Source organism: Trichomycterus rosablanca, chromosome 23, assembly GCF_030014385.1.
Source record: "Trichomycterus rosablanca isolate fTriRos1 chromosome 23, fTriRos1.hap1, whole genome shotgun sequence".
In the NCBI taxonomy this organism is placed as follows: domain Eukaryota; kingdom Metazoa; phylum Chordata; class Actinopteri; order Siluriformes; family Trichomycteridae; genus Trichomycterus; species Trichomycterus rosablanca.
In genome coordinates, this window is record NC_086010.1 from 3,032,547 (window position 1) to 3,048,274 (window position 15,728).

The following is a 15,728-nucleotide window of genomic DNA, read 5'->3' on the forward strand; positions in this document are numbered from 1 at the left end:
AACGCGGTCATGGACAATTTTGTATCTCTAATTCATCTCACTTGCACGTCTTTGTACTGTGGGAGGAAACCGGAGCTTCCGCAGGAAACCCACACAGACACGGGGAGAACATGCAAACTCCACACAGAAAGCACCCGGACCGCTCCACCTGGGGATCTAACCCAGGAGCTTCTTGCTGTGAGGCGACAGTGCTACCCACTGAGCCACCTAACACCCTATTCCCACGTTCTCCTGATTTAACACCCCTGTTTCTTTTGTTGAGGTGTGTTTACATTTTTAGCCCCTCTGTATATTTTCAGAATGTGTTTCTGGAACAAAAATAAAAGAAATGACGACGTTATCACAGAATTTAAGACAGTATTACTGGTTATCGGCTGAAAATAAAAACGTTATGAATATTTTCCAGGCTGAGAGGCCACTGGTTCTTCTCTGAGCTCGGATCTGTTTCGGCCCTGCAGCGGAAAAGACGCAACATACACCTGAGCTCAAAAGTTTACACACACTTGTAAGGAACATGTATGCCAGGGGTGTCAAACTCATTTTCACCGAGGGCCACATCTGCATTATGATGGCCCTCAAAGGGCCGATTGTAACGTATCCTGCTGTGATTGCTCTCTGCCTTTTAATTCTTGGACAGTTTGTTGTTTTTCTTGGAGGCTAAATTCTGTGTTTGGTGTCAAAATGCCAAATTTATTCTGTATATTTATAACGTATATCTACATTTATATTGTCCTCCTTTACCACAGACACGGCCTCATAACACAAGAGACGTACCGGCTTCTCTTCTTGAAGCACAGACGTGTTTTTACTTTCTCATCTTTCATTAAATTTCCTCCTTCTGCTTCAGTTTTCTCTTCTTGTACATTTTGGGAGTATGTGTAAATATTTCTCAACATCACTTGTTGGAAAACCGCCTCAGTTAAACTCTGATGTGGAAACACTGACATCTAGTGGTGGGATGCGGTCACAAAATCGGCATGCATTGTGGGAGATGAAGTTTATGTTATATAAGTGATTTTACAGTGTATTTTAAGACAATCATGCGTCTTCTAAGCTCTCACGGGCCACATAAAATAACGTGGCGGGCCAGATTTGAGTTTGACACGTGATGCAGGTCATGGTAATGATTTCTTGTTTGGATTTTAATGCCATGTTTTAACACATTGGTGTCGTTTTATGGCATAATCGCTATGATGTTCGAGTCCGCTTATTGTATCATCTCTTTATGGAAGTTTAAAAAAAGTTTAATAAAAAAAACCTTCAACAAAAATCTGCTGGGTCGAAAATATACATACAGCCATTTAAATAATCATAAAACTCTTTAAAACAGCCATTTCTCTTAAACAAAATAAATCTCATTAGTTAAACGATGCACATAACAAAATAAAATAAAAAGCTAACACCTCCGTGTGTACGTTCAGTTTTTAAATACACACACACACACACACACACACACTGTTTTGGCAGACGGACACAGTTTGTTTTTGTAAACATCTCGACTCGGTCTCGCTTAGCATTCTTGGCTCCGATTTCTTTGTGCTTGTAGGCGGCGGCCCCCGGTTCGGGTTCCGGTAAGTGCACGTCCGAGTTCCGCATCCCCCCCCCCCCCCCCCCCCCCCCGATTCTTGGCGTGCGCGTGTTATGCTAGCAAGGCGACGAGCAGACGGCGAGCGGGCTACTCGCGGTCCTGTTAGACTACGGCACACGTCTAGAACTGTGAGCTCGGCGGAGAGGATCGAGAGGGGAGGAGGAACGCAAGGGTTCGAGGTTTCTCGTGGAAAATGAGGCACTTCGGCCCACGTGGAATGATTTCTAAAAAAGGCGGAGGACACACGGATTGTACGACGGCAGGGTTTGATTTCTGTGCCTCCTTCCTCTTTCGGATCAGGGCAGGAAAATTCAATCCTTGGCTCCTTTTTGAATCCAGCTCCTCCTCTAAACCTGCTGCTGCGCTCACGCCACACGTAGCCTGTAAAGATCTGGAGTTTCAGGCTCGTGTTTTCAGTTCTCCTCCTCGTCGCTGTCCTCCTCCTCTTCCTCCTCCTCTCCGGTGGCTTTTTCCGGAATGGCCCCCAGGCTGCGGCAGGATCTGGAGTCGGACCCGGAGGACTGCGCCCCATGGGCCAGGGAGCTGGTCAGGGCGGCGTAATGAACCTGCTTCAGGTTCTCTAGGACCTCGGCGCGGGCGTGCTTCAGCAGATCCGCCTGACCCTGAAAAAGGAAGCATGGATATGGTTAGAGGAACGTAGAAGTCTGTCTGTCAGCAGTATAGCACGTTTTATCGGGTTCCTGAGGATCCTGAACAGTCTGGAGATCTGTCCTAAGATCAGTCCTAAGGTCTGTCCTGAGATCAGTCCTAAGATCAGTCCTAAGATCAGTCCTGAGATCAGTCCTAAGGTCTGTCCAAAAATCAGTCATGAGAAGAGAACAGTCCTAAGATCAGTCCTGAGATCAGTCCTAAGATCAGTCCTAAGGTCTGTCCAAAAATCAGTCATGAGAAGAGAACAGTCCTAAGATCAGTCCAGAGAAGAGTCCTGAGATCAGTCCTGAGATCATTTCTGAGATCAGTCCTGAGAACAGTCCTAAAGTCTGTCCAAAATCAGTCATGAGAAGAGAACAGTCCTGAGATCATTACTGAGAAAAGTCCTGAGTTCAGTCCTGTTATAAGTCCTGATATAAGTCCTGAGAACAGTCCTAAAGTCTGTCCAAAAATCAGTCATGAGATCAGCCCTGAGAAGACTTGAGATCAGTCCTAAGATCAGTCCTGAGAAGATTCCTGAGATCATTCCTGAGCTCCCGGAGGAAACCCTCGCAGACACAGGGAGAACATGCAAACTCCACACAGAAAGGACCCAGACCGCTTCACCTGGGAAACGAACCCAGGACCTTCTTGCTGTGAGGCAGCAATGCTAAACACTCACTGAGTTTGTTAGCTCCGTGTATGGAAGGTTCAGGCAGATCCGGTTAAAACTCACACACGAGAAAAACTAAAATCCTCGTCTCACATTTATTTCAGCCTCTACTAACCAAGAGACTCATGAATAAATAAAATCCTCGATATATTTTAATCCTTCTGTGATGGTACCAGAGAGGATAGTCACAGTTTCACAGTGACATTTCTGTTTCCCCGGGGTGACCGAGTGCTGCTCGGCTGGGTAATAACAAATAGGTTTAATTAAATGAAAAGAGAAAACAAACAGCAGGGCTGGTAAAGTTGGACTCGTTTGCTGTTCCTGAGATCATTCCTGAGATCAGTCCTGAGAGCTGTCCTGTGATTAGTACTGAGAAGAGTCGTGAGATTAGTCCTGAGAACAGTCCTGAGTTAAAACAGTTCTGAGAAGAGTTTTAAGATCAGTCCTGAGAAGAGTCATGGGATCAGTTCTGAGAACAGTCCTGAGTAAGAACAGTTCTGAGAACAGTTGAGATCAATCCTGAGAACAGTCCTGAGGTCAGCCTTGAGAAGAGTCCTGAGATCAGTCCTGAGAACATTCCTGAGATCTGTTCTGAAAATAGTCCTGAGAACAGTTGAGATCAGTCCTGACATCAGTCCTGAGATCCGTCTTAAGAACAGTCCTAAGTAAAGTCCTGAAATCACTCATGAGAAAGGTGCTAACAAAGGTCCTGAGATCAGTCCTGAGACCAGTCTTAAGCTGCTCAGGTGGCGCAAGGGTTAGCGCCTAAGGGCGCTAGCACACCGGAGACAAGTCCTAAGATTAGTCCAGGAATCAGTCCTGAGATCAGTCCTAAGAAGAGTCCTGAGAACAGTCCTAAGATCAGTACTGAGATCAGTTCCAGTATACTTTTGACCATATAAGGTAAATTGGCTATAGTAATAAAAGCTGTCAGATTTCAGGTACAGATAGTAAACAGTGTCCAGCTCCACCGTGTCCCATTAATTATTCATCCTGGCACTCGGCTCGACCGGCCAAACAACAGAACTGACCTTATGGGAAATGACCGCGGCTCCATGTTTTAATCACAGGCGGCTTAAGCACCTTGTCTAATGTTTCATTAGCACATGCTAATGGGACTCATGTGAAGAGACAAGCGGTCGTTATTCTATAAAAGCGTGAATGTCATTAAACAAAGAGCTTCCTGATGTTTAATTCCAAATAAATAAATGTACTGGGTCCGGGGGGGTGTGGTGGGGGCCACACCCCCCCTGTGGAACAGTTGCTGTTACTAGTATCTCGTTTCAGTTTGACAATGTTTCACAATGTTTAGTGTTGGAACCTCTGATGTACCAGGAACCAGTTCTATAACGGTTTAATATTAGCAGTGGGAACTTAAATACTTGAACTGGAACCTTTGATGCTGTACCAGGAACCAGTTCTGTTTAGTGTTAGAACCTTTGATGCTGTACCTGGAACCAGTTCTATAACGGTTTAATATTAGCAGTGGGAACTTAAATACTTGAACTGGAACCTTTGATGCTGTACCAGGAACCAGTTCTGTTTAGTGTTAGAACCTTTGATGCTGTACCAGGAACCAGTTCTATAACGGTTTAATATTAGCAGTGGGAACTTTAATACTTGAACTGGAACCTTTGACGCTGTAACTGGAACCTTAGTTAAATAAGTTAAATAACTGGTTATGTTTTCACTTTTGGTTCTGGAACCATTGGAACAAAGAAAGTGAGCTGCTGGGATACACAGGACAGTTCCAGTAACACCAGTAACACCCTACCTGAACTCTTCCGAGTGAACAAAAGAATGTCATAAGACTGTTATGATCTCTCACGTCAGCTGTTATAAACACTTATGAGAGTGTAACATGATGATCATGAGTTTATAACTTGCAATGTCATTACAGGTACTTATCACATTATGAAGGCTGCCATTATGGTTACTGCTACCTGTAGCTTATCACTGTTGTACTGTTATAACAGAACACTCGTGACAGCGTATAACACCTGGCATGAGAGGTTTATGACATTCTTATGCCAGCGTTATGATTTATTACCCACAAGCCTTCACCTTTTCGTTTCAGACCAGTTAACATATCCACCACTGCTATAACGTCACCAGCATTAAGAGAGAAGAATCCTAAATCCCGGGTTTGATTAGGATGAGTCGATCTCTTCACCCATTCCCCCAAAACAGCACCCGTTTTAGGCACCAGCGTGCAGGACTGGTAGCAGTCACTCCCCGACCGTGCTGCTGTGCTTCCTCGAGCCAAACCTGGACGCGCTAACAGCTCAGCGTGAGCTCGGAGCGGAGTGACGCTGTGAGAAAAGCAAACACGACCGAGAGAGAGAAGCAGAACTAGCGATTAGCATGCAGCGCTCACCTTGAGGATGGTGATGTTCCAGGTGAAGCTCTCGATAGCTTTGTGTAGCTTCCTGCCCTTCAGACCTTCCTTTACCGCCATGTCGTGCAGATTCTCGTGAAACTCCATCGCTGAAACACACAGAACAAAAAATAAACCGCAAACTTTAATTCTACATTATCAGACTTGACTTTTCAGTAGCGTCCACATACTTTCGACAGGGTTAAAGCAACCCTGATTTAGCTATTTTAACAGCAGCAAGGTGGAAGGTGATTATGAACCCTCTTATATATTTATTGATTCTCGTTTCTACACTCACTGTCCATGTTATCAGCTCCACTTACCATATAGAAGCATTTTGTAGTTCTACAATTACTGACTGTAGTCCATCTGTTTCTTTGCTTGCTTTGTTAGCCCCCTTTCACCCTGTTCTTCAATGGTCAGGACCCCCACAGGACCCCCACAGAGCAGGTATTATTTAGGTGGTGGATCATTCCCAGCATTGCAGTGACACTGACATGGTGGTGGTGTGTTAGTGTGTGTTGTGCTGGTATGAGTGGATCAGACACAGCAGCGCTGCTGGAGTTTTTAAATACCGTGTCCACTCACTGTCCACTCCTAGACACTCCTACCTAGTTGGTCCACCTTGTAGATGTAAAGTCAGAGACGGTCGTTCATCTATTGCTGCTGTTTGAGTCGGTCATCTTCTAGACCTTCATCAGTGGTCACAGGACGCTGCCCACGGGGCGCTGTTGGCTGGATATTTTTGGTTGGTGGAATATTCTCAGTCCAGCAGTGACAGTGGGGTGTTTAAAAACTCCAGCAGCGCTGCTGTGTCTGATCCACTCAGCTTATCCAACACCCAAATAATACCTGCTCTGTGGGGGTCCTGAGCAATGAAGAACAAAACAAAGCATGCAGAGAAACAGATGGACTACAGTCAGTAATTGTAGAACTACAAAGTGCTTCTATATGGTAAGTGGAGCTGATAAAATGGACAGTGAGTGTAGAAACAAGGAGGTGGAAGAAAGAAAAAAAAAAGTATGAAGAGAAAGAAAGAAAGAAAGAAACAGAGTAGCTGCAGTAAACACTGACAGATCATGACAGCCACAGCACACATTTCTCACAAGTGTATGTAAACTTTGGACTGTAACCGTAGCCGGAGGGGGAGAGAGAAGATGTGTGGGTGGGAGAGAGCACGGCAGAAGTCAAGAAACCCTCTCAGGCTGATTTAGCATGAAAAAAGAAAAGAAGGAGGATTTGTCAAGGATCAGGGATTTTTCTCTCTGTTTCTCGCCCGTTTCTCTCTCTGCAGATCTGCTTTGATCAAACGAAGACGTTGTGGATGATGTGGATGATGTCCAGCAGATCCAGCAGAGGCACAACTGACCACTAGTGACTGACCGCGATGGCATGAAACTGCCCGGCGTGCCAGTGTACGTGTTTTCTGCACTACACTCTTGTGATAAAGCTGTTATAACGGATGCTAAATGTGGGAGTGTTGAGCGCTCTGGTGTGTATAGGTGTGCAAGGCGACGAGACGCCGGCAGATTTCTTAACGCCACTGTGCTGAGCACTGGGCCGACAGCACATGCCTTTCATCGCAGGAGTTGCCTAGCAACGTACAGTAGGGCGAGGGTGGGAAAATTTGCGCTCGATCCAGTCATTTCGATTGATGAAACGCACCCACTGACACTCAGACGAAGGGCGAATAAAGAGGGACGACTGGCACTTTACCCAGGTCTGAAGAGTCGGTGCATAAAGCGGTCAGAAATCGAATATGTAAGACCCGGGTTAGAGTCGGAGTGGACTCAACAGCGACTCCTACTGTTGGCTGAGACACTATCACTTGTGGTGGAGAACAACAGAAAGCACAGTGTGATCCTCTAATGTGTTAAAGCTCTCTGTAGGAATCCACTGCCGGTTGGTGAAAAAAGAGGCAGTCAGTCTGGAGCACACCTCCCCTGACATGTGTAGAGCTAGCCTGCGGACCTCTTCAGATCAGGATGGAAAGATCGGTCAGTGCTATCAACCACCCGGGCATCTACACAGACACAATTGGCTAGGTGTCTGTGGGTTGAAGGATGAAGGGATTTCTCACAGCTGGCGCAATTACGGCCTCTACTGGCCGGACAAAGCGCCTGTACAGGGAGTGGTTGACCGTAGATAGTAGTGCGTAGCTATCTGGTATGTGCTTTTTGTAGTCTGTATGACCCTGTCTATAGTGTAGCAGGTGAAAAGAAGCGGTTGATGGTAGAATTCCGTGATTGAAAATGGGGGGTGGCAGCAGCGAGAGCAAGGTGGCATTTGGATATGACTAAACTGGGTGAAAAAGGGGAAGATCTGGTAACTTCACATTGCATTAGGCTTCGAAATCAGGACCTTAAATCTCATTCCATGATTCAATACTGTAATTTTATTTTAAATTCTCTAACTTTATTTTTTGGCTGAGATTTTAGGCTTTAAAATCTTTTTTACAGCAATGATGTGCAAACGTTCCTTTTTTTTTTACATTTAAGCCAAACTGAGAGCTTGAGACGCTCATTTCTAACCAATCTTCATTAATTACTGAATTGAGTCCGAGTGCAAGAGGGTATGAAACACCGGCGTTTGGACTGAAGCGCGCTGTAATTAACTACCATCAACCAGCGGGCAACAAGTGTAACGTTTACTCACCCATCAGACCGACGGCGCATCAACCGCTCAGCCTCATCAGTGAAACCCGAGCCTGCTGTCGTGCGGTTTCTAATCAGCGGACGCTCCCCTCGAACGTCACGGATTAGCATTTCTAAGAACCTCCTGTACTCTGTGCTTTACATTGTTATTTTACTAGATGTTCGGCTTGGCTGTCCAAACAGACTTAGGGAGCTGAAGCTTCTCCCCGAGGGTGCGGTGAATCAGTCGACGAGACGAGCTGTGTAATTCTGTCGTAACGACATGGCGCCGTTACCCCCGAGCACGATTAACGTGGCGTTAGGTGAATCGCTAGTTTCGAAACATCCTCGGTCCAGTTCGGTCGTGACGGCTTCACCCCACTGCCTGCTTTTACCTTTCCAAATTCAAGCACCTTGTATATACTTACAGTAGCCTAGTGGGTAGAATAGTGGTGTATTGGGTTACCAACTGAAAGGTTTTGGGTTTGAATCCCTTAGTCACTGTTGGGAACCCTCTCGCCTCTTGCCACCTTTCAGACAAAACGTCATTGTACTGTACATGTGTATATTTATTTATGACAAATACGGCGCCATAAATCCATCTACCCTGGATTATTATGTTTACAGTTTAAGTCAAAAGTTTATATACACTTGTGAGACTCTGGGGTGTTCCGCTCCTGGAGACGCCGGTCGTGTCCGAGGAGGGTAATTTTGCCTGCCTCACGCTCCCTCCGATGCGTGCACGGTCCACAACCCTTCTTATTCACCCACACCAGGGGTTTTTAACCTTCATGGACATGCACCCACTCCTTTACTTTCTGTATAGATGCCTTGGGCTACTAACCAGAGTCACAGAATTGAAGACCTCACCCACTTTTCGGTCTGTTCTTTTCCCACCCGGCAGACTCTTAATGCCTAATTTTGTCTGCTGCAGGTCTTGCCAATTATGCCCGTTAGGGGGTGCCCTGTCGACCATTAGCAGAGTTCAGAACCCGGATTATCTCGCTGTGCCACCTTTTAAAAAATTAAAATGGAAAAGACCAGTGCAAAATGATCAGTTACTTTGGTTTGCTACTTTTAGGGGTTTGAGTGCAAGACATACTTCTGTACTTCTATCCAAAGCGACTTACAGCACAGTGACAGTATGTTGTCTAAGCAATTGAGGGTTAAGGGCCTTGCTCAAGGGCCCATCGGTGGCAACCTGGCAGTAGTGGGGCTTGAACCAGCAACCTCTGGATTACTAGTCCAGTACCTTAACCACTGAATCGTGTACTAAATGCCTCAAATGACAGCACAGTGGCTTGATGGGTAGCACTGTCGCCTCACAGCAAGAAGGTCCTGGGTTCGATTCCAAGCTGAAACGGTCCGGGTCCTAACTGTGTTGAGTTTGCATGTTCTCCCCTTGTCTGTGTGGGTTTCCTCCGGGAGCTCCGGTTTCCTCCGACAGTACAAAGACGTGCAAGTGAGGTGAACTGGAGATACAAAATTGTCCACGACTGTGTGTGATATTAAAAACTTGAACTGGTGAATTTTGAGTAAGCAGTAATTATCTGTCCTGTCATGAATGTAACCAAAGTCCTAATAAATAAATTAAAATTAGGATCCAGCAGCATTCGGGTTTAAAAAATCAGTTTTAATGTGGATTTAGTCTTAGTGTCCAGTGTTTTTTTGGCAGGGACTCTGACCAGTTAGTAAAAATAAACGTTAACGTGCTCAGTTCATCCTCAGTTCGGAAGAGCTCTGAACGCTCGGTGCTAACGCGCAGACCTAATTTCGTCAGTAAAGAGGTGAAGGTTAAGTAACATACGGCCTCGCCGCCCATGCTGCTGTTGCTAGGTTACCGTGACTGGCAGCTGATCGGCCCGACGCGCCGGACGAGGCTGGCATCGATCTGCGCTGATTGAATCTTAGAAAGTGTCAGAAGCGGTTTAGCGTTCGCCCGTGGAGCTCCTCTCTCGCCTCGCGGCCTGGATTCGGATCGATGGGATTGACAGATTCATCAGCGCTGAAACGGATCGCGCGCTTGATTTGTTTCTCAATAAGCCGAATTTAAATAAAAACACAATTTAAAACCGGAGCTGCGCCTCTCGGAGGAAACGCTTCGGGTTTCTTTATTCAATCACGTTATTCTGCTGAAAATGTAATGACTGCTTCTACGCCTGAAGCGGGAGCGGAGGCTGCTGTCACCAGGCTTCAGTCGGCATTGATTTGTGGTCGCGGCCTTGTGAAACACCTTCTTGTTTACCTTTTTTGATAATCCTCTTTCATCAGGAATCATCTGCATCCTTTTAACGTCGGCTGAGGAAAACGAGCCTGGCAGCAAAATCCAGACGAATGAAAAGGCTTCTCACAAGACTTTAAAGTATGTTTGTGGGAATTTGTGCCTATTCAGCACTGATTCCAGAGCTGTTGAGTGGGGCTGAGGTCAGGGCTCTGAGCCTTTCTTCATGTCTCTCTTCATAGAGCAATCAAATGTTTACATACACTATATTGATTTGGCACAGTTTTTACGCCGGATGCCTTTCCTGACACGACCCTCCCTATTTATCCAGGCTTGGGACCGGCACTTAGAGCGCACTGACAAGTGCACCTCCCAATGACTAGGCTGTTCGGCCTACAATATTACGCACTGATACATGTTTGATAAAGTTAAATCATCATTCCATTCGTAAGCAGTGCAACCTGGTGGAGGTGGGGCTTGAACTGGCAACCTTTTAAATACTAATCCAGTCCTTAACCACTGAGCAATCAAATGTTTACATACATTATATGGACAAAAGTATCGTGACACACCTTCTAATTATAGATTTCTCGTGTTTCAGCCAGGACAATCACTAACAGGTGAAATAAATGTGCTTTTGACTTTGCAGCAACAGTTTATGGAAGGCCCTTTCCTGTTTCAGCATTCGAGTGTCCTGCACAGATCCCTGACCTCAGCCCTGATATGAACCGGAACATCAACTGAGACTTTCCTGACCAGCATCAGTGCCCAGCCATACATAAACACTCTGTGACAGTATACTGTCTAAGAAATTGAGGGTCAAGGGCCTTGCTCAAGGGCCCAACAGTGACAACGTGTCAGAGATGAGGCTTGAACCAGCGACCTTTTGATTACTAGTCCAGTACTTTAACCGCTAGGCTACAACTGCCCATACAAATGCTGTCATCTTTTAACTGAATGGGCACAAATTCCCACAGACACAGACTTTAGTTAATATGCTGTTTTTTCATTTCCTTTTTTTCTTTCGGCTGCTCTCATGTTTATTGGTCACCGTACCTGATTCATCACGATTCATATCCTCTTTATTTTATCCAGGCTTGGGACCAGCGCTTAGAGCGCACTGACAAGTGCACCTCCCAATGACTAGGCTGTTCAGCCTATAATATTATGCACTGATATCTATTTCCTCGGCTGCTCTCGTTAGGGGTCGCCGGCGGATCGTGTTCCGCATTATTGATTTGGCACAGTTTTTACGCCGGATGCCATTCCTGACACGACCCTCATTATTTATCCAGGCTTGGGACCAGCACTTAGAGCGCACTGACAAGTGCACAGTGATAGGCTGTTCGGCCTACAATATTACGCACTGATACATGTTTGATAAAGTTAAATCATCGTTCTAAATACATGATACAACATTTAGATGGAAATTCTCCCAGCAAACATCGGTCCGTAAGCACCATTCCAGTTCAGTGCTGAGCAGCAGGCGAATGTTTCAAGTCACTGTGACACAAATGGAAATGATCTGCAGGCTGTTGTTATTACTGGCACCAGAGCGCGGCGCGGCCCGACCGCCAGCGCTGCTCGGTGCCGGTTTATCATCTTCGTGCTTCATTATCTGTCATGTTTATAGCAGCATCCGAGGCTCAGAGCAAAACTGAATCGGGACACAAAATCAACGGGTCGAAAATGCACGATCAAAAACCTTCGTTCTGCATCGTTTTCCTTTCATCTGAGCGCGTTGATGCTTATTCAATCATTTGTTTTAACGTCATGTTTCACGCACTCTGGTTCCATTCATGACAGGACAGGTAGTTACACGCTCTGAATCTCGGCACTGGTGTGCTAGCGGATTATCCTGATGTGCCACCTTGGCGCCTTAAAGCTTGTATTTATGCTAGTGTATTCTGATAGTAACTAGATGAATGACGTTTATAAAAGTTTCCCCCCTCACTCCGTATCTTGCGTTCTGATTGGCTGTAGCTCGACACCGAGTTGAAAATCAGGGCTAAAATCGTGACCCTGAGGAATGGAATCCTGCTTTCAGTTCCAGGAAAACAATCCCCCATCACAACAACATGTTTTTCTCCGTTTCCTGTCCTAATTCCGTCCACTCACCTGCTTTCTGGACCTGAAGGATCTTGTCATAAATGCCCTCCAAGTTCTCCAGCAGCGCCCGGCTGGTCTGGATCATCTGCGAGGGCACAAACAGAAAACAACATGAGCACAAAACAGACCTCTGTGCAGCGATCGAACACTAACGGTTGTTTAGCGGCGTGCGGACGGTCGCCGCGTGCTTCCCCGCGCTGGCCGTGATCCTGGGTTGGCACCCAGCGCTCGTAACTGCTGCGTCCGCCGGGTTCGAAAGAGAAGCGATCACTCCAGACCTGGCACGAGTGTTTCGATTGAGGCGAGAGAGGGAGTGGGTGAGCCCGACACGGAACATGATGGATACGCTTCTTTGTTTATACGCCGCCGCACCCTGTTAATGACCCGAATACTGAGAACCTATTCAGCTCTACCGCCAACACCGACACTGAATACCTCCATCCAAGGGCGCCGGGCTCGTGTCCTCGAGTGCCCTCGAATGCACTTACCAGCAATATCAGCGCCAGAAATGTCGAAATCAGATTCAGGGCCGTTACGCAACGTGGAGAACAACGAACAGCGCCGTTACGGTCACATCTTACAAAATCAAACTGCTAATGCTGCAACCGCGGCTGTTGGTGCTCTGCTGCTAAGCCAAAAGTATCTGGACACTTGGCCATTAGCTTGTCGGACATCGCATTTCAAAAACAAATGCTATTAAAATAGTGACCTCTGTGTGATATTTCCAGCTATAACAATGACCACTCTTCTGACAAGGCTTCTTAAAGGATGTAAGAATATGCCTGTGAGAATTTGTGCCCATTCAGCAGTACAAAAGCCTCATCTGATGTTCCGGTTCATCCCAGAGCTGTTGATGTCTTTATAGAGATTTGCTTTGTGCACGGGGGCGCAGTCATGCTGGAACAGGACAGGGCCTTCCCTAAACTGTTGCTGCAAAGTCGGAAGCCTTAAATTTTCCTTATATAATTGAATTATTACATCTGTTAGCAACTGCTGTGACTGAAACACATGAATTCAAGAATCAGAAGGTCTGTAGCTCTTAAAGATCCTCTATATGGGAAGCCGTAGCCTAGTGGTAAAGGTACTGGACTAGTAATCAGAAGGTCACTGGTTCAAGCCCGACCACTACCAGGTTGCTGCTGTTGGGCCCCTGAGCAACGCGCTTAACCCTCAATTGCTCAAACTGTATACTGTCACAGTACTGTAGGTCGCTTTGGATAAAGGTGTCTGCTATATGCTGAAAATGCAAATGTATAGGGTTTAGATATATCACATTCCTTAGGGTTGTCTGGCGACTAGCTGGATTCTGGAAGAAATCCTCAGCAGGTACGAAGCATCGTGCTCCTCTGTCTATATTCTTCCATCGCACGATCAGAGGCGAGACCCCATCCACCCCTTCCTCCCTCAGGCACGGCCAATCGTTTCTGTTAAATCGGCAGCGTATCGGACCGCTGCACCACCCGAATCCTCCACGATTAGTGTTTTTTTTAAACATGTTTCACTTCTAACAGAATTTATTACTAGCTACAAAAAGCTGGCGGCGTATGAAACGATGGACTCTGCCGATAAAGAAACTGGAGCAGACGTCCATTTGTAATCCGAGGGCTCGTCCAGCTCCGCCTCATTCTGTGCCAAGAACAGGAACATAAACGACTTACGCCTACGCTAATCGACTCGCACGTTCCTATAGAAGCTAAAAGAACATTAGGCGGTTCGTCCGCGACTTCTGCTCCTCGCTGTGCTCCAGCCCATCGAGCGAGAGACGGAGCCCGACGCTTCTGATAATTTAATGCTGCTTCGTCAAGGTTCTGGCAGAGCTGCGACGCACAACAGCCTCTCGAACAGACACACTTACTCAAAAGCGACTGCTCTTAGTTGGCAGACGTACAACAAAAGGAAATAAAAAAAGTCAGGCTCTCACGGCGGGGATGAAAGAACCGATTCGACTGGGTTATGAACAATTTTCACTATAAACATGTGAACTGGTGCTGCGTTTATCTGCCTGATCATTGAGCACCAAGAGGGTCCTGGGTTCAATTCCCAGGGGGAGTGATTTGGGTCCTTTCTGTGTGGAGTCTGCATGTTCTCCCTGTGGGTTTCCTCCCACAGTATGAAGACATGCAGTCAGGTTAATTGTGTGTGTGTGTCTGCCCTGTGATGGACTGGCACCATGTCCAGGGTCTCACTGTGTGCCTTGCGCCCATTGAGAGCTGGGATAAGCTCCAGCACCCCCGCGACCCCGATTAGGATAAGCGACTCTCTCTCTACATAGACGTCATCTTACACTCCCAAGAAGAGGGTACGTCTAAATTCTTAGCTTCCTTAAAATGCTCGAACAGACCCTCATCGGACGCTCCCTCGTTGTTCAGTCAGATTATCGCTTAACATTTTAAAGAAGCTAAGATTTTTGACATGCCCTCTTCTCAGGAGTGTAAGATGATGGACAATGCATCACCAGGTTTTCAGACAGACCCTGTGATTGTACTGCCACGATCACACAGAGCTACCAGACGTCCATAAAAAAGAACCAATCCTATAAACCGGCCTGCTAACTCCAGAACCCACAAACTGTACAATCCTAAACTCGCAACACCGACTTCATCCTGATTTAAACAGGACCACAGTCTCCAGCTCCACTTTACGATGTGGTTCTTCAGTCATACTGGGAGGTCGAGGAGGAAGACAGGCGGTGCGAGAGCGGCTTTTAGTCACATTCCGCAGCTGCGGAGGCCGTCCCGAGGCCGGCACGTCGACTGTGATTAGATTCCTAATGACTGCAGAAATTACAGCCTTGGTGGCAGGACCGGCAGCGCGCGGGGGGGTATTTATAGCACAGGGTACTTAGAGGAGGAGCGTGTCTCAGTGATGGGTAAGGGAAAAAACAAGGAAGGACCTGACTGTCCTCAAGAGTTCATTATAGAGTGTTTAGTACATCGTATTTATCTGAGAATTCAGTCCATCACATCATGATGAGCTTCAGCATCCTGCAATTAATCACTTAAATCCAGAACTGGACAGTCAATACCAGGGTCGACCATGTTTACTTACACTTAATAATGCCAACACTGATTTACACGTTATTTAATTTAAGCTCTTTCCATTGTGACCCAAACACCAGATCTTAAAATTAATGAACCAATAAATTACGAGACATTTTGGACCACAAACCGTCAAGATCTTCACCTCAATAGAGGAGATTCGCATTTTACCATTCCCCAATCAGATGTTTTACAGACTTTGATTACATTCATGACAGGACAGGTAGTAACTGGTTACACAAGATTCATCAGTTCAATATCAAACACAGTCCTGGACTGTTTTTGTATCTCTAATTCACCTCACTTTCACGTCTTAGGACTGTGGGAGGAAACCGGAGCTCCCAGACACTGGGAGAACATGCAAACTCCACACTGAAAGGACCCAGACTGCTCCACCTGGGAATCAAAACCAGGATGTTCTTGCTGGAAGGTGACTAC

General features: G+C 46.4%; 1 protein-coding gene across 2 annotated transcripts in view; it reads right to left on the reverse strand.

Moving 5' to 3' along the window:
- Positions 1-1,623: 1,623 nt before the first annotated feature.
- LOC134300975 (inactive phospholipase C-like protein 2) overlaps positions 1,624-15,728 on the reverse strand; it is a 48,653-nt gene continuing 34,548 nt past the window's right edge. For both annotated transcript variants that reach the window (XM_062985470.1, XM_062985472.1), the window contains 3 exons: positions 12,262-12,337; positions 5,290-5,399; positions 1,624-2,211 (listed from right to left, as the gene is read on the reverse strand). In XM_062985470.1, the coding sequence (XP_062841540.1) occupies positions 2,002-2,211; positions 5,290-5,399; positions 12,262-12,337 (396 nt within the window). In that variant the 3' untranslated portion in view covers positions 1,624-2,001. The remainder of the gene's footprint in view (positions 2,212-5,289; positions 5,400-12,261; positions 12,338-15,728) is intronic.